The 23,387-nt window shown below is 35.4% G+C and overlaps 1 protein-coding gene across 12 annotated transcripts in view; it reads right to left on the bottom strand.

Moving 5' to 3' along the window:
* DMD (dystrophin) overlaps positions 1–23,387 on the bottom strand; it is a 1,162,157-nt gene that overhangs the window by 687,447 nt on the left and 451,323 nt on the right. For 11 of the 12 annotated variants that reach the window (XM_055701082.1, XM_055701084.1, XM_055701085.1 and 8 more), the window contains 6 exons: positions 23,096–23,251; positions 20,430–20,600; positions 17,670–17,852; positions 15,974–16,108; positions 15,055–15,204; positions 7,043–7,204 (listed from right to left, as the gene is read on the bottom strand). In XM_055701082.1, the coding sequence (XP_055557057.1) occupies positions 7,043–7,204; positions 15,055–15,204; positions 15,974–16,108; positions 17,670–17,852; positions 20,430–20,600; positions 23,096–23,251 (957 nt within the window). Of the gene's footprint in view, positions 1–7,042; positions 7,205–7,345; positions 7,530–15,054; positions 15,205–15,973; positions 16,109–17,669; positions 17,853–20,429; positions 20,601–23,095; positions 23,252–23,387 lie in introns of those variants that run through there. The other variant, XM_055701090.1, reaches the window with a different exon arrangement.

Raw genomic sequence — 23,387 nt, 5'->3', positions numbered from 1 at the left:
ATTCCATTTCTAAAACATCACAATATAATGTAGAGTCCGTAACTAATAAATACTACTGGGCATCAATTACTTTGTCCTACAGGTTAAGGATTCCCATTTGCCATCCCTGGCATTTTTTCAGGAAGTTTAATAATTTGCAAAATTTATATATATGTACACACATACAGATATATATGTAAAAACTAAAATATAAATATATGTAAAACCTAATTATAGTGACAAGACCAAAAGCACTGATTGTGCCTATTCTCATGAGGACCACTTCTAGAACAAAAAGATTGCAGTCCCAAGGGCAAGCTATGCATTATTTCTCTTAATTGCTAGTCTTAATTTTACAAAAGATGAAGAGTGAAATGCAGAGTCTTTCTGTACTGGCAGGAAAAAGAATTGGCAGTGTAGCCAGTTCTTGGAAAAACCTTTCCTATCCTGGATCAGAGAAAAGAAAAATCCAACATGACCATTTGTCTCATTTGAAAATTATCACAAACCTAACTGCACTCTCATGCTTTGAGAACAGCATTTAATTAAACAGTAACAGGGCATATAAACAAATGCTGTAACATTACTTGTAACAGAAAATTGAACTAGAAGGCTTGATTAATGTCACTTCCCATCAACAGCTGATACCATCATTAGAAAATCAGTCAAAAGAAACAAAAAGAAAGAAAAAAAAAAAGAAATCAAAGAAATAGCAGTCAGCAATATCCAGCAAAATCATAACCATGGAAAGTATTTTGCAGGGGGAGGACACGTGTATGAGGTGTGGTGTGGCGGTGGGTGGGTTTCAAACCTAACCTCCTAATGCTGGGTATTTAATTAAAAGGAAGGTTTTATTTTTTTTATAATCAAAAGATTAAAATACAAAACCATTATATATATATATACACACACGCACGCACACACACACATTGTTGAATAATGGCTGAAAAGACAAGGTTAGGTGGAGTGCACATCTAATAGGCAAACACAGATTTTAGTATGTGTAACATCGAAAGGATTATGCTACAAAAACAGCCAACAGTTTCAGTTGATGTACTATCAGCAACCTGAAAAAATGTTTGCAAGACAAAGATGTTCTGGAAAACATAATGGTGAAACTGCTTTCTCATGGCACCTCAGGCATACAATTTTCCACCCCAGAATTGGGAGAAACTTGTCTCTTTTTATTGCTCCTTAGGAAGGAAGACGACACTGTTGGTTCTGTTACTTCAGGAATGGGGCAAGATCACAGGCAATGTATTTATAGTGCACATTATCCTCCAAGACATCTTAATTTCATGTTGCCAGACTCCACCGTACTGTATTATATTAGTTGCCAGAAATTCGTACTACAGGGAGGAACTGCTTCACAGTCAGTATTAACTATACCACCAAGATCAGGAGAATTATTTCTCAAAAGCTGCATAAATCCAGAAGAAGAAAGATAGAAGTGATACATACATAAACACATTCCAAGATGGGACAAGGAACCCTGATGTCACTTGAACTTAGAATGAGCAACAAATAGGTGAAGTATTTCCTATGGGCATGCACCATAGTAAGAGCGGGAATTTACTAGTCTCAATTCAATGTATAAACTTCCACAAAAAGTACACTAAATACTATAAATTACACTTCATTAAACACTGTGGCAGCAAAGGGATTAGGTTAAAATAAAGTTGCTATAATCATCCACACTTCCTTTTTTCCCCTTCTGTTTTCTCTTTAAAGTCCATTGCAGAAAAATGATTCACTAAATTTCTGTTTACTTCTTACAAACCTGATTTATAAAACCTGTTCCTGTACAGAAAGGTTTTTTTTCATTCCATGACAAAAAAATAGCCACATCCTCAAGTAGAAACATGCCCTATTTTCTCCATGGGAAACTTAACAGAGGACATAGAAAGGCTTTCCATTCTAAAGCAAAGATTTATGGGAACAGAGGGTGACACACTAGAGACAGGTAGTTCCTTAAAAAGAGTACACTTGGATGATACATAGTAAACAGAAAGAGATTTTTATACCTCTTTCTGACCTTGCAGGGTTGGTCCTTTCCTCACAAGATTTCCTTCCCACCGAGCACATTTCAGTGGCATCCTGAGGGATAGGCAGCATTTATGGTAGGCAGACGCAGGCGAACCCTGAAGGCTGGCTGGGGCAGTGTCCCCTGCTCTCGCAGGCACTCCTGCAGTGCGAGGCTGCATGCCCCAGCCCAGGGGTAATGTCCTTTTCTTTCCCACTGGACTCTCAGAAGATGCTCCCACTTAAGCATATTTATTTTCTCCCAGAGAGAAGGTTTTCTCCCTAGTTTGGAGGGTGCCAGAAAATAAATATGCTGCTCCCTTCTCATAGACATTTTTAAGCAGAACATGCTATGCAAAACATGCTATACAAAATAAACTAAGTAGTTATACTATCCTCTACTACCTCCACATTCCTCTATCCATATTGCACATTCTCCAATGAAATACACCAGGCACTACTAGTACTGGGTGACTGAACAGCCAGAGTAGTAAATCCTTCAGCAGTGAGTGGTAGATCTGAAGACAAGGGCAATTAGAATACCTTAGTTTTCTTTCACTGTTTGTTCCCTGAAAACAAAGTTTAAATTTAGCCCAGAACATCAGTTTTCTACAATGGATTTCACTAGGATCAACTGCATAAAAAGGCCTGCACTTCACAGCAACCCTACGAGTTCTGCAGTGGCACAAGATGATGATGACAATATGTCATGATTCAGGCCAAACGGTGAACTTCTAATCACCCTCTGCTTTTTTGTAAGTTAATACATTATGAACTCAAAGTATACTAGATTACCTTTGTAATTAATGAGTCTTTCACATAACTCTTACACCGAAATCACCTGGGTAGGAACCTAGGATTTAGCGAATTTGGCTTTCTTGAACTGTAAAGAACAGCTTGCCAGCTCTTCTTGGAGTATTAGGTTTTCTGATTTTTGTTTCTATAAATGCTACTTATCTTGCCTGACAGCTCTTAAGAATGGTGCTCAGTTTAACCTCATAATTGCTTATTTTTGTGTTTCCTATCAATGCCTAAGGAGTCAGATCTCTGTCTAATGTATGGAGAAAATAAAACATTTAGAGAACATTCTGGTAAGTTATTCTTTTAAATGGAAACATGATTCTAGCAGACGTAAAAAACATTTCTGAAACCATTTTAGAACTGTTAGTGGTTAGCTTTGAAAACTCTGAAAGGATAAATGAAGTACCAGAAGATTAGAGAAATGAAGTTGAAGTACACATCTTTAAAAGCACAAAAAAAAAAAAAAAAAAGGTGCCAATGATGTCCAACCTTTGCAAAACAAGAAGAAAAGTGTATAACACATATAGAAGATGCTGTTATAATGGGAATAACATAGAGGTGAGTCCCAACAAGAAGAGTATAATTACTTTTGGGCAATACTCTGCAAGAAAGAATAACTGAAGAGTACAAATGAGAAAAGCAAATCATCAGAGTATAGAAGTATGATTGACAAGACAAGACTGAGTAAGTTGGACATGACAAATGTAGTTTTTGCAGTCAAAACACAGTTAATGGAGTGTTCAGATGCTATGATGTGTAGAGTGTGAGAATCTATACAGTACAGATATCTGCATAGAACTTCTATATTCAAAACAAAATGTAAGTTTACACTTCTGAATAATGCTTATCAGCTGTTCCCTCCTTGACCACTGATCTACACATCGCTGAACAAAATAATTACGGCAGAGGATAAGTAAGTTTAAATTCCTTTAACATCAGACATTTTACTAAGTAGACAACTGTGATTTTTTTTGCCCCAAAATATTAGCCTGAAGGCAATGAAACAAAGCATTATATTTGTTAAGTAACACATTGCACTGCCAAACAACTTTGCCATTATATCACCACATTAACTTTGGTTCTGAACACAGCACAATGATATTTAAAAAAACAGATTAATAACCATCTTAGAAAACAGTCAGGTATGTAGTGTTTATCACAACAGAACTGAAATTAAGGAAGGAGTTTTTGAAAAGGCAAAGTATATTACTCCTGTTTATTCACCACATTGCATTTTACGTAAGTCTACAGGGAGAACGACAGACAAATGATTTGTGACGTGCAGATGAGCAATGAAGTAAGTGTATTTACTGTCTCACTTTATAACCCCCACAATGTAATCACCCAGACTAAACAGAAGTACAAAGTCGAGAATCTCTCTCCCATCATAATTTATTTAGTAACAAAGCTACAAATAATTATCTGAGAAATACTTTCTCATATAAATGTCACATTTTCAATACAGATTTACATGTCATTTAAAGAGTACTTGAAAAAAAGTCAGCAACTGGCAAATGCTTGTGACGATGACACTCCCTGTATTTCTTGGCAAATTTAAAGGAATTAAAGAGACTTCAGTTGGGATCATGAGATCAAGCATACAAACAAATAAACTTTCCTTCTGGAATATTGTTTTAGACTTTACCTCATTCCAGCTTTTTTCATCATTATAACTTGTGGAATCTGAACTGATTTATCTGTGTGGTTGTTGTTAGATTGTTTTGTCTGAATACAGCACCTTTAGTTGTACTCAAAAGCTGGGTGGCAGTGGCTCTCTAGCATTACATTCTCAGCACCACGTGGTGCAGTAAGCAGCGTACAAAGTACATTAAAGAAATGATCCAGAGGAGAAGTTGAACAGCACATACTTAATTGCCTTTTCCTTGTGTCAACTTTCCGAATAAACTAAACTGATCTTGTAACTTAAAAATAGGAGCTACATGTAATTTTTTCTCAGATCCATTTCCGATCAGCTGAATGAAAGATTATTCCTTCTATTAATGCTTTAAATGGATTTGAATTTTTGATGCAAACACACAGACCTCCCAAACTCTCAACAGCTTTCTGATAATAAATTCTCCCATATGTTCTTTTAAAATTGCAACACATATTGCTGAAGAATTTGCTAAATGCCTCCACATGGATAAACTGACCCCTGCCCAGAAACCAACATAACTGACTGCAAGATTCCCATTCCAGCTGTGCAGACATTATTGTAGGGTATCTTATATGAATGAACTCTTTTCAGCTCCACAAAAGAGCTGTGCCAGGGGAAGCTCCACAGGAGATGTAGCCATTCAGTATGCGCCTATTCTGCCATCAGCTGGCAGGGGCATTCACTAAAGGAATGACTCAGTATATTTACCCACATAAAATTGATTGTTTATTCCCTTTCCCTCCAAGGATTTTAAAGTACTTCACGAGTAAACTTCAGAGGACTTCAGTATTTGCATTAAATCATTTCCATTGTTAAGTTTTTTTTTTTCATTATGTCCCACTGGCATCTTAAAATAAAAACATGAAAGGGAAAAACTCAGCAGCCTCTATGCTGGTTTTCCCACAGCGCACACAGTATAATCAGGTGAACTTGACATCAGACAATAAAATCTCAAGAACAAAAACAAGCTCTGCAAAAGCACTGAGCTGAAATTTTCCCATGGAAGTGTGCTAATTAAGGTTGGTTGAGTTTTGTGCTGTTTGGGTTGTTGAAGTTCTGAATTACTTCCTTTTGCACAGTCTGTAATCATTGTCAATACTGTCATTGAGGACACACATTAACCAGATGCGACCCTGGGATATATGAAGAACCACCAAATATTACTACAATCTAAGGGTCCAAATACACCAGAAAAAAGCACAATTTCATATCAGAATTTTCTTATGTATTACAATTATATAATTACAAGATGATAAATTAAATTCATATTTCTTTAAAATATGCTGATTTGTAACCTATTTTTTAATAAAATTTTTTGCAATATTCATATTTCAAGAAAGGAGAGAAATAATTCAAGAGAGTCAACTGACAGCTAACACAGCTTAGGATTCAAACTGAAATTTCTCTGAATGATACTATTTTTATATTGTCATAAGTTAAAAGCAAATAAATTAGAATTGGTTTCAAAACATGGCCAAATGAAAATATGATCCAGTTTTCTAAGTATAACTGTTTAAATTCACACACACACACACACACACACAAAATCTGCATGTACCTACAAGCATACATACACTACAAAAGCAACTGAAAGGTACATTTATCTACATTTTAATTCAAAAGACATGGAAACCTTTATTTTTAAAGAAGAAAACTCATGATTTTCAGGGCCACATATATTCAGCTCTGAATATATTTAAGATCATCTAAGCAACTCCATACAGGACACTAATTTTTTAGAATGAATTTAAACTCTACCAGCATGCCATAAAAAACACAGTTGAATGCCTCTTCTACAATCATTATAAAGCACTTGTTTTCAATTTCCCTGTTACCTTCTCTGTTTGTTTGTTTACTTTTGTATTCCGATTTCCTAAATTTAGGTGGAATTTACAGTAATGATCCTTTAACATAATATTGTAAAATATTAATAATTCTATACCAGAAATGTTTGCTTTTATTTAATTTGTATTATTACCATCTTAGTGTTGCTGTGAAGCAGATGTTATAGAAAGAAGAATGGAAGAGTAAAAGTGAGATTTAGATGTACATTTTTATTTCAAAGGCTCAATAAACTTCTCAAAGAATGGGAAAAGCTGTTTCTGTTAAACTTATGTGAGCTGTAAAAATGGAAATAAAGGTATATTCATGTGCACATCTTGAAATAATTAACAATGTTTTCATGTTTCAATAATTTTCTATTCAATAGTAGTAACAATCCCTAGGCCACCTAATCAGCTTTTTAAAAGAGCCATCTACGAGTAATGAAGATTATTAGTTTCTTCTTTCCAGGATGGGAAGTGGATTTTAAAGAATCACATTTTTTATCTTTGTCGTTTTATTTGCATAGTCTTCCATGACATTGATAGTTCTTTACATCTTCTGGACAGGTATATAATGCAAATCAGAAGGAAAATAGGCCTTTACTAATTAGCTTATCTTCTCAAAGTAATCCTACATAAAATTTATTGGTGTTTTTATACTGATCATGTTGCAAATCCATTTTATTAGTATGAGTATTAGTATTACCTGGTCGATTGAGAAAACCAGAAAACACATCAGTTCAAGCTGTATATAACTTACCTGAGCTTCCTGAGGGACCTGTGCTGCATCAACTCTGTCTGCAATGTAGGCTGTTAGCTGTTTGTCAATGAGAGCAAGAGACTCTTGAATTAAGCGGAGGGTTTTGTCAGTCTCCTGGGCAGATTGAATACTCTGTTCAAGACTCTTTTGTCTTCTCACAGCCTAAAACCAATGACAAAGTTATCATTATTTACAGTAATAATGCATAAACATTCCCCCCCCCCCCCCCCTTTTTTTTTTTGCCCCTCCAAAAGAATGCAGGCTAAGAATCAAAAATAGTACTCTGGACTTGTGCTCATCCACCTTTTTGTATGACAAGTTGCGCATCTTTTTGCCACCCATTCAGTTATTTTTAGTAAGAAACAGACAAACAAAACCCCAGATTGCAAGGACAAGCTCTAAAATATGTAGGATTCTGAAAAACCAATGCATGCATTGAGGATTTCTATACAGAGTGAACGTTAGCAAAGCCCCTTAATAAAACCATGCTGATAGTGTAGTCTTTCATTCTGAGGCATAGCTGTCCTCCTGATCTTATTATATAATTCAAGAGATTTTGTTTACTGAGAATAGGGTTACTGTCATCACAATCCCATCTGAGACAATCCACTTCAGTAAGTGAGAGGGATAAAGACTCTCTTGAGAAGTAGCTCTCTTATATGAACTATAAATAGCTGTCTGGAATGGTGGCAGTGCCTACTTTGGAACAAAACAAAAACAAACAAAAAAGAGAGATGGATCTTTGTCACTCTAATTATAGTCTCTTTCAGCCTAGAAAGTTGACTCTTGCCTTTACTCCACTGCTAGTGTCACAGAGGATTGCCTACCATCATCTTTTACACAATCCTTTTTTTAAGGTTGCTTTCCTTTCAGGGGTCCTCACTTCATGGTTTACCAAATCAGAACAATAAATTCTCCAAGTTGTCCTTAAAACACATGTATAATTAAGCACTTGACATAAATGGGTCAGCTTTAACTATTATTTGTACCTGTTCAATATGGTATTTACCAGGTAATAATTAACTTGGTACTTTCTTCCATCTCTCATTGTTTCCACTTGTAGACTCATATTTCACTGAGGCTACAGCTTCTGCCTAAGATTTTCTGTTTTATACAAAGCACGTAATAATTACCAAAAATCTCAAATGCAATGCATTTTTTCTCTGTACAAGCCCAGCCATACTGCTGACGACAGAATAAAGTGACTAGCTTTCTTTGACATGATTCAAAGGAGGAGGGGGAAAGCAAGCACTCTTTAAGTTAACATTGCTAGTTGTCCTGTCATTTTTCAAAGCAAATCACACTACCTCTCTTTGGGGAGCCAGCTATACTTTAATTTGATTTCATACCCATTACAAAAATTTTGCCCTGAACAAAAAACTATCTCAGCAATTCAGTGAGAACATTTGATACATCTGTACCTTCTTCACGGTACTCAGATTCTTATAGACCTTCAAATTTAAAAAATGAAAAAAAATATTTCTTGTGAGCATTCTTGCTAGCTGTTGACTTAGCTAGAGATACAACCAGTATTTACTATATTTGTATCTGTAAGCTTCTTTGTGCCATTTCAAAACAGCTGATCAGATAATCTTGCACCACTGCCAGTTCTGGGAATCTCCTATGGAACTGAGCAGCTTTACATATCAGACCCACACTGTCCACGTTAATGGAAGCACCTGAGCCAAAAAGGTATTATTACCCTACTAAAGGAACTATTAAACCAGTGTAACTTTATAGTACAGTACTAAGGTTTGCTACTGAAATTACTTTTACCATCTGATTTGAGATTTTATATTTCAATGTTCTCAGCCTGTTCAAAGCAGCAGGGTTAAAACCCACAGCTTCATTTACTCTGACACTCCTTACAACTAATTTGTAAGCCTGGCTAAGACACAGTCACCCTCTACCTTTCCATTTTCATCACTATACAGTAGACTGAAGGAACCATTAGAGCAGAAGCAGGGTGAGTAGCTTCCTACAGATCATGGGTAAGGGCATCCTCCTGGAAGCATGGAATAAAACCTCTCTGCCTTTACTATTTTCTTTGGAACACTGGTAGGACTAACCTACATGTATAGTCCATTCTTACCGAGGGCTGCAGTGTTCTGATGTTCAGGAAAGCTGACCATTTAACATAAGACACTAAGAAAGTTCCATTCTTATTAGTCATTAAAATAAGTGAGTGGGCTTTCTGGAGAATTCAATATATAGGACACAAATTTTGTGTTAAATACTTTCGAAAAACAACTTATAGCAAAGCTTTGACCCTTTGTTAAATGCTGACCCATGCTAACTACTATTTTCAGCTAGGAATTTGCTTAAGTATAGATAAATTTGCTGCCTGCCTCAGGACCAGACTGCATCCATACAGTGAAGAAATCACTGCATGGAAACTCACAAATTTTTTAAAAATTGTATGACAAGTATGTAGTGATTAAATACTTGTCATCTCTGTGCTGATATCAGCAGACACTATGTATATCAACATCATGTTTTAGAATACAAGTGAAAAAATTAAAACATTTCCAAACTCATTGATCAAATATTAAAGCAGATAAAGTTAAGAAAGAATTACAGAAAATCCTTGCTTGAGCATGGCTGAATTTTTAAGGCTGGATTTCAAACAAATATAAAGTCAGATAAATATGTATATATGCATGCTTGTGAAGTCTTTATGTACACACAAAGTAAGCATGTACACCCACACAGAAAGACAAAACTTTCTCCTTTCATTGTCCCCACAAAGAATCGGATTACAGTCTATTAACCTGCATGATATTCTGTATCTTCCAAGTGAGATGAAAGTACATCTTTTCCAAATACTGCTAACAGTTCAGATGACTGAATGGATGATGCCAGACCAGGATGTGAATGCAGTGGTACAAGACAGGAATTATTTTGATAGCAGGAGCAGCACCACAGAGCTGAGTGCTGGGACATGGCACCTTCACGCTTGTGATGATTTTCTGAGATATATGCATGCTGCTTTAATTTTTTGTCTCTTTGTTGATTACTGGGAACAGACTCTGTCCTGCAAGCTCACCTGAAGTTAAGCCTCTACCCTGACCCCACTGAATTTGCATGACAAATGTAATGAAAATGTCTTCACAATCATTTCATAAAAGGTACAATAAACTCATGTAATGTAAGATACTTCTTTAGAACACAATAGCTGACTCAAAAACCTAATCCTGTTCATTAGGCAGGTCCCTGGCACTGTTAATGGCATTGCAGAATACTTCTTAATAAAATCAAGGGGAATGCTACAATATGGAGAAGTCTTCTTCCTCTCGGTTACTGATGGAGGTAAGCATTAGAGGGCTTTACACGAAGGGGCAGACACTACACACATCTGTGAACCTGAGTTTCAAATATATCCTTAAAACTAATACATCTCTGTGTGTAAAAATCTATAGCATTAAAATATTTTGATTTATCATGTTCTGCTTTGGAAGGGTGCTGGTTGTTTGTTTTTTTTTTTTTCTCTGAAAGAGATTACATTTTGTCTGTTTCTCTGGAAGAAATAGATGGTTTAACATCACAGTATATAAATGGGTCTGAGGATATAACAGGAAGCTCCAGCTCTGCTGTCACATCATAGTCAGGAAAGCTGAAGGCTTTAGTCTCTAAAGGGAAGTGTCTGACAGTTAATTGCTAAATAAAAATTCTCAGGCAAATAACCAACTGTTCAATTATTTCTGAGCCTGTGAAATGTTGACAGCTGTCAAGGAAAATAAAAACAAAAAAAAATAATCTGCTGTTAAGCACTATCGTAATGAAAGAGAAAAGAAAAGATGTTTATGGATTGATTTTTTTAATAAACTCTCAACAGTTTTTTATAGATTTTTGGTTATTCTTTATGATTAAGAATAATTTAATTTTTAGGATATACAGTATTGCATAAATCTGTTTACAATTTAAGAAAGATCAGTGGAAAATCTAGGAAATAGTAACATTGCATATTATCCATACAAAATGCCACGTTAAGGGAACGGAAGCACTAAGAGGTGATCAAGTATCAGGGAAGATGGAGATACTGAAACAGTTGGTTATGACTATAACTCATTCTTTGATGTTCAATGTTATAAAGCTATATAAATTTATAGACATTGTCACTTTTTCCTTAAATGATATATTTCATGTATTTAATGACACTACTCACACATGTTGCTTAGAGTTTTATGGTTAAAACCGAGTAGTTTTGTTGTTAAGGCAGTAAGCAGTAGTTGTGGTGTGGGAGAAAACATAGAACAAAAACTTTCAAAAATTATAGTACTTTTAATACAGTGTATATTTATTTAAAATGCAGAAGCAAATCCACTAATTTGCTTACAAATTATAGCTCATGGAAAGGGATCTGTTAAGAAAGACAGATATATATTATGTTTTTTGGTGGGTTTTTTTGGCTTAGTTGCACAGGGTAAAATTAAAAGTTAGGAAACTTTAACTTTAAAATTCCTTCTTAAGTTGTTTAAATTACTTTCAAATTTGACATAATTCTTGGTGTTATAACAGTTGTGTCTGAGATATATTACATCTCTGTATGTTTTGCATCAAATTGTTAATGTGTTAATCTCTGCTTTTTGTTTAGAATCAGAGTGGATAAGTTTTTAGACTTAAACTAGAAAAAACTTTTCTAACATTCAAAGAAGTCATTTAGGGCCTAGAAATTTTTAATACCCTCCAAGCTAGAGCTAATTCTTCTACAAATTCTAATAATCCAAAACTGCAAACAGCAACAAGCTCTATCTGTTTAGGTTATCACTACAGAGAGATTATGCCTCTCAAATTCTGTGTCTCAGAATTTGTAAAAGCAGCCCTCTTAGAAAAAATCAAAGCAATTGCATGGAGATTGGGCATGAAGAATTCTTTCTTATATTGAGAGGAGAACAAAACGGAAAAAATGTGTCAAATGATGTGCTCTTTGACAAATACAAAAGGTAATCTTGTGGGGAGTCTTAAAAGAAATTAAGTGACAGTCCACAAGAACAATAATTTAATTTAGTGTAAAGCCCATCTGAACAATAATGTTTTGTACAGTTTTTTGCAAGTTTAGTCACAAGAATATCTAGCCGACATTTCTGAATTTTGCTGGACAGGATGTAAACAACTTTCAGCATTACAAGTGATGATAGCCACTTGCAATACTAGCTTGAAGGTCTTCAGGCAACCATGTTTTTTAGACCCAATATATAGTGTTGTAAGTGAATCAGTCCTTGAAAAGTAAAGGTATGTCGCTTATCGATCAGTCCCAGATGTTCAAAAGCAAACTAAACACACTCAGACTTTGTTAAGTACAGAAGATAAGGCATACAAACATAAAGCCATTATCAGCCTTTAAAAATGAATCTCTATCTCAGTAGCCATGCTGCATTGCCTTGCAGCATCATTCATATGGTAGTGGTTTGGTTTGGTTGCTCTATTAGTAGTGAATAAATATTTCACATATCAGTTTCTGCCCACATGAGCTTATTGTCTTGGTAATTATCTGCACAATTATTCAAATAAAAATGAATAACTTAACCACTTTAGAATAGTCTATTAGACTGCCTAAAGTGGAAGTGACCTTGAGCACAAGCTGAATAGTGTTATGTGCCTGCAATGGATTTTTATGCAAGGAGAGTGCATGCTGTTTGGATTTCAATAGGGCTACACAAACAGCACAGAAAATTCAGTGTCAGGAATCTATGAAAAAACCTGTGTGAGGCTTCAGTGGGAAAATTAATAAAACTTTTTGTTTTATTAATTCCTCTCCCCTGATTTTTGTCTGTATTTAAATTAAATTGGAAAGCCGTTTAAAAAAATCCAATGTATTTTGCTTATATACTCATTCAAATTTTCTGCAGAATTTCACACATCTTTATATTGTACTTTCCACATTTAACCTCTGCAGATGGCATGAATTTTGATTTAATTTCTATTATTGTGAAGATTGAATAGTATTCTCCCATCACTCAGTAACACTATTTGAAAGTCCTGGTTCTGCATACTGGAAGCCCTCTCTATGTTCCCAGTTTTCTCCTCTAAGTCAGGAAAAAAACCAACAGCTACCAAGAAGCAGAATTCCAAGGAATGTATCTGCTTTAAAAGATAAGTTAGACGTTAAAAAAACAAAAAGGGGGGGTGGGGGGCAGGGGGAGAGTCGGCATACAGAAAGTTATGTTTACTTTTCTGTTATAACATTGTCCAACAAAATGGGACTATGTGAATGCTTGCACTGACTATACCACCAGGTAGTTGGGAAACAGGCTCTTTCCCTGCCTTTACCCTTCAAGTTTAAGCTCAGAACAGCTGAGAACCCTTCCCTAATTTTATTGTAGTGCACTGTTTTCAAGAACAAGTACGTTTCAAGGACCGTAAGAGAAGCAAAAATGTTATCATCGTCATGGTAGATTATCACCATTCTAACACGGATGCTTTCCAAAGCATCTTCTGTGTCACTGAAACTGAGTAACTTTTGACGATCATTGTAGCTCATCTTTGAACATGTTCTGGTTCCAATCATAAAGACTGACTGTGTCCTTTTTTAGGTCTTTCCCTAATAATTCCTTTCATAGCTTTACCAAGTATCAATCTGAAATCTTCCTGATATTTCTCTTCACAACTTCAAGATCTACCTTCTGAACAGTAACGGTCAGCTCAAAAGTTACAATTTTGTATATGAAGTCAAAGGTCCTCCATGAGTATCAATTTTCATGTATTTGCACTGAATGCTTGTGTAATTTAACTGTCTTGTTACGCTGTCCTGTAAAGTTGTTCTGTTTATTTAGTTTGTCCCCATCTTTGTTACTAGTAAAGTACTAGTAGTTGCGCTATATCTTTAGGTATCCTTTCATTGTCTAAGAATTCTTTGGTGAATTCTGTTTGGTTCTGCCATACATGCGTTTCTACTAGTACGCACACAAATATATGCTAAATAAACTCCTAGTATTAAAAGTAAATATCCACGCACAAGTATCACAGTTTTGAATTGATTTACCAGCAAAAACATATACTCTCCCACTAGTGGGATAATCAAACAAGTAGTAAAATTTTCTTCATAGTGTCTTTGGCAAAGATTGCTAATCTAGCATATTGCCAGATTTGACTGTCCTTGTGCTAAACATGTTTCAATATTCTGTCTTTATAAAACCTTTTATTGATACAAAGATTCTTATTTATTTTTTAGTAAATAATACACCTGTAAGAGGATGTTACTCGTATTTAATTTTGAAAATAGTTTGCTTCTCAATAACAGTTTTGTCAGAGAATGCATGTCTAAATATGCAATTGAAGATTAAATACCCTAGACGGTCACTTCAGTTTTGGAAGTTTAGGGTTACCTATTGTACTGGTATTGGCTGGGATGGAGTTAATTTTCCTTGCAGCAGTACATGTGGTGCTATTCCAGACTGTTAACCAAAATTGATATCACAGGGATGTTTTAGCTGTTGTTTGCAGTGTTTGCACGCTGCCAAGGCCTCCTCTTTCTCCCTCTGCCCCTCCCAGTGACACAGCCAGGACAGCTGACCTGAACTGACCAAAGAGATATTCTGTACCACAGAGAATCACACTCAGCAATGCAAGGGGGGTTGCCGGGGGTGGTGCGTGGTGGTGGTGTAGTTTTTCCAAAAGTGCCATTGCTCAGGGAGTGGCTGGGCATTAGTCTCTTGGTGTTGAGTGATTGGTTTTGCATCGCTTGTTTAACCACCCCCTCCCCTTTTTTTTTTTTTCTTTCACTTATTAAATTGTTTTTTATCTCTAGTCCATGAGTTTTGTTGCTTTTCCCTTTACAGTTGCCTGTCTCATTGCACCAGGAGACATAGGGAGTGAGCAAGCAGCTATGTGGTGCTTTGCTACCTACAGGAGTTAGCCTACCAAATCTATGCAAATCATCCACTTGTAAAATAAGTCTTTGTTTGTGTACTGGTTAGGAACTGTACAAAGAAAATATTTTATTCTATTATATTTTTAATGGTGCTAGACTGTCAGCAATTTAATGGGAGGACAGGTCAATTATTAAAATATACCTCCTGCTGAAGTTCTTCCCATCGAGTATTGAACTTCTCAAGTTTCTCATTGATCAGTTCGTCCAAGATGCCACCATCAGTTAAAGTCTGAGCCAATTCCCGAATCTGATTGCGATTTTCTTCTGGATGTCTCATTAAACGTTCCAAAGACTGAAACAAGGTCAAAAAAGTATTTTGTTTTCCTTTCTGCAAATAAGATTCTATGGAGCAATCAGAACTTGCCTTAAAAACATAACTTTACATTTCATACACAATAAAAAAAGAGAGAAAAGATATAAACAGCTATGTCCCATGCCTTGACATCAAGTTCTGTACTGCAAATAAAGAATTTTCGCAAAGCAATAAATTGGGTACTTGATTTTAAAACCAGGGACTACGCTCAATGATTTCAGTAAGCCTATTTGTGTACTTAAAAATTAAAAAAAATAATGCTTGAGTATCTGACTGGATGAAGTTCAAAAGAAAAAATGCATTATTAATGTAACATTTTGTATTTTTATCCACTAATTAACTTAGTTTCTACAAATTTTAAATGAATTCCATGAATAAATTTAAATGAGTTCCATGAATAAAAATTAAGTAATAGTGAACAGAGCTGCAGTACTAAGATGAAAGCTTGATCTCTCTGAAGTCTTCATTTTCTTGACTGGCTTAATTGAAGCCATGTTTTTTAAGAACAAGTATTCTACTGTCACCAAAAGTTGTCTATGACATCAGGCATAACACATGCAATTACTCTGTCTCACTTAGGTGGATTCAAATTCAAAACCTCATTTATTAAATGAAGTGAGAACACAGAACTTGCCAAATCATCTGCATCTTTCTTATGTGTAACGTTGATTCATAGTTTGTTTTGAAAGTAATGTGATTTACAATTTATCAATACATGTGATATGATATTTTTTAAGTCAGCACTTACATCTAAAGACTCAGAAATCTCTTCTGCACCTCCCTGGATATTTTCAGTTGCCTTCAGTTTCACTTCAACCTCATTCAACCATTTATTTTCTGCATCCAAATACGACAATAATTCACGCCAACATGCCCATACCTCCTGATGGAGAAAAAGTAGTTTACTGAGATTGAAAATATCACAGGTAACTTTCAATTATTAAAACATTTAAAACATTACATGTTTCATCGCCAAAACAACATGGTTGATATCTGATGGTTACAGTGCCATTTAGTTGATTTTCCCCCCAGTATTTATATGTTCCAAATAGATATAAATCACAACCAAAACATTCTGATTAAACAGAGTAAAACCACAGAATATAGCGTGAAAAAGTGAATACTTCTGCTAAACATGACTTGAATCCTCTGTCTTATGAATTATGCACTTTTAATGCTTTTCTGTAAGATTTTCTTGTAATATATAAATACAGAAATTATCAAATTTTTAATGACTCATGTTAGAGGTTTATATCTTTCTGACAAGATGTAGTTAGGCTGCTTATATATTCTGTATATTAATTACTTAAAGAACAGGTTCATAAAATGTCTACAAACACAGCTTTCAAGAATTCTGATGGAAATCTTCATGGAAATTAATTTTAAACAACATCTAATGCAATTTATAGACCACTTAACTGCTAGAGTACTAAACATAATGTTGTAAAATAAAATTATGTTCTTATTCTCCTGGAATTAAATTGTTGTCCACTATTTTATTTTTACAGTTCCTGAAGATACTTATATAAGCAAATAAAAATGGCACTTTATGCACAAGCAAAACATTTAAAGTCTCTGTAAATCACCTTTTCCTTGCTCCCTTTTTGTTAATAGAAGTTAATATAATTTTATTGAGATGCATTAGGATGTTTTTATATCAAGTTTCCCAGAATGCAATTCATCTCACCTAACTTTGATCATATCAAATGTGTCGGGTCTAGGAAGAGTTTATAGAGGGTTATTAACACTCAACAACAACATTAATGATCAGGAGAAATAGAGGCTACCAGCTTAGACAGAATTGTCACAGTGAAATTTAGAGGAGATAAATTTTACCCAGGTGTAAAATTGTCCTGTAAAAAGTTATCTATTCCAAATTTGTTCACAACAAAAACTCATACCTGATTCACTGTGACCACTGTATAATACGCAAATAGTCCTATGGCAAGAGTCTTTAATGGGGTTGGCCAAAATGGCAGAGTCAACTCAAAATGCATGAGACATATTCAGCTTGCCAGCAGATCAAATGCTGTTCCCATGCTGAGATAAAACTCCCTGTTTGGCTTCAGTGCCATTTAATCAAAATCTCAGCCATGGAAGAAAGATGCCTAGAGGAGCTGGTGAAAACAATGTCACAGGGTTGCTACAGAAGCCAGATTCTTCACTTAACTCAGATGGTTAAGAACCCTGAGCAGCCATTGCTGTCTTCCACATAAGAGCCATGTTTGAGGCTTCTCTTTTAATATGACTCTCTAGCACATACGATTCTCAAAAAGATTTAGTATATGGCTCATACCATGTGGTATGTGGTATTTGGTATATGGCTCATGAAGCGAGGACAGCCTTAGGCTACTTATGATCCTATATGCTAATACATCTTTACTCTCTACCTTACTTATGCAGTTAGAAGGGCTATAAATACAATGACTGACAAGATATCCAACCTCCAAAGTTTTACACTTTCCATTCAGTCTGCTGCAGAGTCGCTGGTAGCTGGTGATTAGAACATCAAGCTCCTTTTTCAATGCCTCATGAGCTGCAGGTGGAGCTTTTGCTATAAAATTATTCACAGAATCAGTAATAAGCTTCACTTTCACTTCTTTCTGCATGGCTTCTTCCTTTGCTCTCTGAAAAACAAAAATTGTAGTCCCGGTTTAAGAAGGAAACTTATTTCTAATAACTGTCAGAATTCTTTCTGACAGAATTCTGTAAGAGGGAAAAAAAATCAGCAACCTCACAAAACAAAATGCCAAGAGCCATTTAATTCCCAGACTGCCTGACATAATCTTGAATGCACCCAAACCCAATCTTTTTTCCTTTTGTTGCCAGTACACGATACTCAATACCATTTAACATCTCACAACTGTTTAGTTTTCTGGAGATCAGAAAAGTAAAACATTTCATTATGTTGTTTTGGTTGTTTTTTTTTTCCCCAAGAAATGCTCCAAATACCTTTGCCATAATAACTTATGAATTGCAACTGACAAAAAAACAAACAAACAAACAAAAAAAAAACAAACCAAAAAAACCCCAAAACCAACTGTGGTGTTATAAATTAATGTATCCAGGTTTTAAGGTACAATCACAAGTAGCAAGACAGAAAATAAGGAAAATACTTATGACTGATTTTTCTATCCTTGCCACTGTCATTAACCTGCATTTAAAGAGAAAATGAGAAAATAATTTTTTCTCCAGTGTACATTTCACACTTTTATTAGAGTATTAATATTGATTCCATTCTTTCACTTTACAGAGATGGAAAAATCAACTCCATTAATCACGACCAGCGAACACTAACCTAACATGGAGAGAGGACAAAGTGAAAAGGGAGTGTCTGCCTAACAGCACTTTCTGCATCAGACCCTAGGCAAAGCAGCTTAACAGACATAGGAAATATAAAGATCAAAGGGACACAGAGAAAAACAAATGGATGGTGAAATAAACCCATAACTAAAAAATCCTATATAACTGATCTGGTACCATCAACCTGCCACTTTTTCCCTGTTTTAGCCTATATAAGCACAACACCTGATAAACCCAATTCCCAACTTTCTTCCTCCATCTTTTGCTACTCCCCCTCTTGTTATGCTGTCTCATTTGTAAAATATAAGATTATCATACCTAGCATTGTTTCCTCTGGGTGCTTATAATGGGATGGTGTCTATGACTGCAGACATACTGCTACCGGAAACAGAGTGATGGTATACATAGTGGCATCAGTGTGTACTGGTCTTCACAGGAATTTAAGATGGGAACTCCCTGGCCCGAAAACACTAAACCAAAACCTTGCTCCAAACAACCTTCTTTCTCTCTGGGTCTGAGAAAGTCCATGAACCAGAATAATTGGGATCAGGCTGCCATTGTCAGAAAGTTTACGAGGTTGCTCTTGGCTTTCCTTTTCCCTAGCTGTGGGAAGAAATGGGCTGCAGGATGAACAAAGAGTTCTTGTCTAGATTTTGCCTGTTGTGTGTGACAGAAGAGGTGGCTGCAAGCCTTCAGGGAAAGGATCATCATAAGCAGGTGAAGGAATGCATGACAAACGATCTGGTTATCTGCATAGGTTGAGGTGTCACATTTTGGCACAGCCTGTGCTTCAGCTTGAAGTGCAGAATATTCAGCAGGAAAAAGATTATAAGGGTTGTGTCTAAAACTATACATCTTACCCATTTTTTAATGCAGTAAAATGTATAAAATTGAGGTTTGATATTTAGTTACTAAAAAAACCCTGTATCTCTAGAGCAGATGTTTACTTTTGATAGTGGATACCCCATCCCTTGAAGTGTTCAAGGCCAGGTTGGATCTGTCTTTGAGCAACTTGGTCTAGTGGAATGAGTCCTTGTAGGCGGGTGGAACTAGATGGTCTTTAAGGTCCCTTCCAACCCACACCATTTTATGATATGTCTCACTTACAATGAATTGAACTTGTTACATATATTTCCATATTTTCTGTATATTCTGACTGGCATCAAGTAATTTCTGTCATAAATTAAGAGATCATTGGTTGCATGGTCAGATACTCTCAAACACTGACAAAACCCCATGGACAATGAAGAGTATGTGAACATAGTGTTGGATAGATTGTTAAGGCCATATAATCTGACTTCCTGAATAGCACAGGCCAAACAATTCACCTATGAAGTAAAAATCAGTCCACATCCAGTGGCTGAGCAAGAGTATGCTTCAGCATGTATCACAAACTAGTGTTTTTGTCCAAAGGCCATATTCACCCCACATGAAACCAACATTATTAATTGAGACCAAAATATGCTGTTCCTGTAATGCTATACTAAAGAAACAGTAAATTATGCATACTTAGTACACACCAACATGCATCTTGAAAACCTAAATCTTATCCCTCCCTAATACAAAGAGAAGACATAAAACTGATTTCACTCTATCCGTTAAATGCTGCTAACACCTGATTCTTAGGAATTATTCCTTACATAAAAGAATCTGGAAGCTGCATCAAAATCAAGTATTCAATAAAACAAAGAGGAAAAAAATCAACGTAGTATTGTAAGAGATTAAAGATCTCCCAACATATTCCAAATAGAAATTATTTCAAGCCACCTACCACTTCAAAACTTAGGCTAAAAAGTAGACCTCAAAAGACACCTTCCTAAAAGAACGACTAGACATTCTTTACAATGAGAGCTTCCAAAAGAACTTTTTAACACAGATCAAGGATTTAGTTAATCTTTTACCTTCAGTTCCTCAATAGCTTTCTGTAATTCATCAGGTGTTTTATACTCAAAATCTCTTTCCAAATATTCTTCCTCAGCTTGTGTTATCCATTCATGCATCTCTGACAAATCCTTTCTGAGACTAACTGTCTTATCCAAACCACCTTTTAATGCTGCCTTCTTAGCATTGGCCTGTAAGAAAGAAAAGATTGCATGGTATTTAATGCAAAGCTACTGTAGAAACAACTATATTTTAGCCTGAAGAGAACCAATTTAAATCCTATACTAATCACATTGCTAGTAACATTGTATGTTACATTGTTACATACTACATTGCTGTAATTAGGCAGATGTTAACAAGGAATTAGATAGATATTAATAACAGGTAATCAAGAAAGTATTACACATGTGCATACATCCTTTTTTTTTAGTGAGTCATTGCTGTGCAGAACGAGTTTTCAATGATCCTAGAACATCCTGAGGTCATTAGAAAACAAATCTGGAAAAAACGCATCACCCAGGGATATCTTCTAAAAGATGTAAAAAGAACCACCACAGGAGACCATGAAAGTGCATCCAAGGATGAAACCAGAGGCTCTTGAGCTATAAAGTCAGATGGCCTTCTAACCAGTTTGAATGCAATTTGCTAGAGAAGAAAGCAATATGCATAGCTCCCTTCTACTAATGAGGTCATTATTGATTTTCTCAGAAAAGTGTATATCCTAAAAATAGGTAAGTAAAAAAGGAACTTCCCAGTGGGAGAAACTACTTATCTTAAAGGAAAATAATGCTTCTGTGAAATCCTTTGCCAGTCATTATGTAGGGGTCATATAATATGTTATACAGCTCATGTATGGAACCAGAACTAAATGATATTTAAGATCCCTTCCACCCCAAACCATTCTTTGTTTCTATGATTCTGCATCAACTTATCAAAATTGTCCATAACTGTTTGATCCATTGGCTGAGCCATCTTTCAGTGGTGTAAAGAAGTTTACAACAAAACCAGTTAGTTGCACTGGTGCTGTTTTTCAGACCTGGTCTTGCAGAGCTGATCATGACAATATCCTGCACTGTGATGCTACTTCGGTAAATGTAATTTTCAGTCACAACAAGAGGAACTCTGTATTTGATCTTAGTTTCTGACTGTTACTGGCTTCACTAGCCATCCTTGAGGACTAGCTGTTATGTATAAATGTTGTTCTGCATACATGTTGTTTTGTAAAAGAGAGTAACAATAAAAAGGTGATGTTCAACAAGTATAGAAGCAGAACCATATACGGCCCTGCAAAATTGCTTCTTCCCTCAGTCATTGTACCTGAAGACAGGGTAATCTCCTGTCATCTGGAAAGAGTATCTGCCAATTGTTAGTACTCAGAGTCATATTAACTGCATGTATATCAACCCAAGCTGATTTTTCCAAATTCTTTCATGAAATTCCCACAGACCAAACTGATTTTTATATTTATTACTCATGTGTTTAATAGCTCTTACTGAACAAGTTGTGTTAGAAATGCTCACTGAGAGGAAATAATTTGTGCTGTGTACGGAACAGAATTATTACAGTCAGATTTTAAGGGAAGTCAGAAGAAAACTGTAATAGACTTCTAAACTCATAAGGCATTACTTGAAATTTCTATGAGAGAAGTGCAAAGACATTCCAACTTATTAACATTACAAAAATAAGCAATTAAAAAATCAACATTAGTTGAAGGGTAAAGACTACAGAACTGGATCAATAAAATGTCTTACATATTTCAAAGATCAACTTTTTTGAAAAATGTTTTTATCAGAAAAATATACAAAGGCTATTTTTCACATGTAAAGTGAAGAATAATAATTCTAGAAAACATTAGACCACCTTGAAAGGCAATAGTTTTACTATTACAGAAATAGACATTAAAAAGTTAGAAAACAGAATGAGCAAGTAGAAAAAACAGTAAAAACACCCAGCCCACCACAGCCCACCACAGCCCGTCCCAGCCCGTCCCAGCCCACCACAGCCCGTCCCAGCCCACCACGGCCCGCCACAGCCCGCCATAGCCCAACCTGAAAGACATTTTATTTGAACTATCATAAAGAATGAGAATCCAAAGGCCATAATTGAAATAATAGTAATTTTTACATCCCTTAATCTGTAAAAGTATTTATTATGACTGTCTTTAATTAAAATAAAATAACTGTCCTTGCCTGATATGACCTATTCTCTCAAATTTGTGTGACCATCAGAGACTGTAATTTACACAAATGTATATGTGTGCATACTCTTAATTCCAATTTACTGCCTTAATGTCTTACTTAGTCTGGAGTAATGACATGCAAGTACAAGATGCAAAAGAAAATGTAACACTAAATAAAGAACTCATTTTTTTTGCAAAAGCCCATATACCACTTTAACATGCCAGTTTTGCAGGAGCCATAAAATCATTCCTGTTAAGATCTAAGATATTAGTATGTAACTTCTTTTATAAAAATAGTAAGATATTGTATTAGAACATAAAGAAATATACTTTACATGTATGGCTGTATACTGAATAATATTCCTAAAATGGAAGTTTAATTAATGTGAACCAACTATGTCAAATTCAGTTTCAAATCTAATGGATATGCATAGAAGGACAAATTCTGCCAATAAGAAACCTGATTTTTAATTTGAAATGAATGAGTCACAGCAGAAGATGTGATACCTGTTGACAAATATGTTCCCATTGAATATTGAGATCCTTTAGTTCTTTTTCTATTCTGGAAGCAAATTCTGGCTCTGCTCCACTTTTCATTTTCTTCCCAACCTCATTAACACTGTTCAAACTGGGCTGGATTGTCTGGATATCATTCACTAAGGCCTAAAGGAATAGCAGAATATTAGCAAGCAGCATTCACACCAGTTTTCAGGTATGCTATCCTTATCAAAATGCATCTACGTAAGATTCTGACTAGTCTTTGATGCAGATCTCCACTTAAATGAGCACAATTAACAAG

Source organism: Falco cherrug, chromosome 2 (assembly GCF_023634085.1).
Source record: "Falco cherrug isolate bFalChe1 chromosome 2, bFalChe1.pri, whole genome shotgun sequence".
NCBI lineage: Eukaryota > Metazoa > Chordata > Aves > Falconiformes > Falconidae > Falco > Falco cherrug.
Note: the sequence above shows the minus strand (reverse complement) of the source record. Positions and strands in the feature narration are given on the sequence as shown.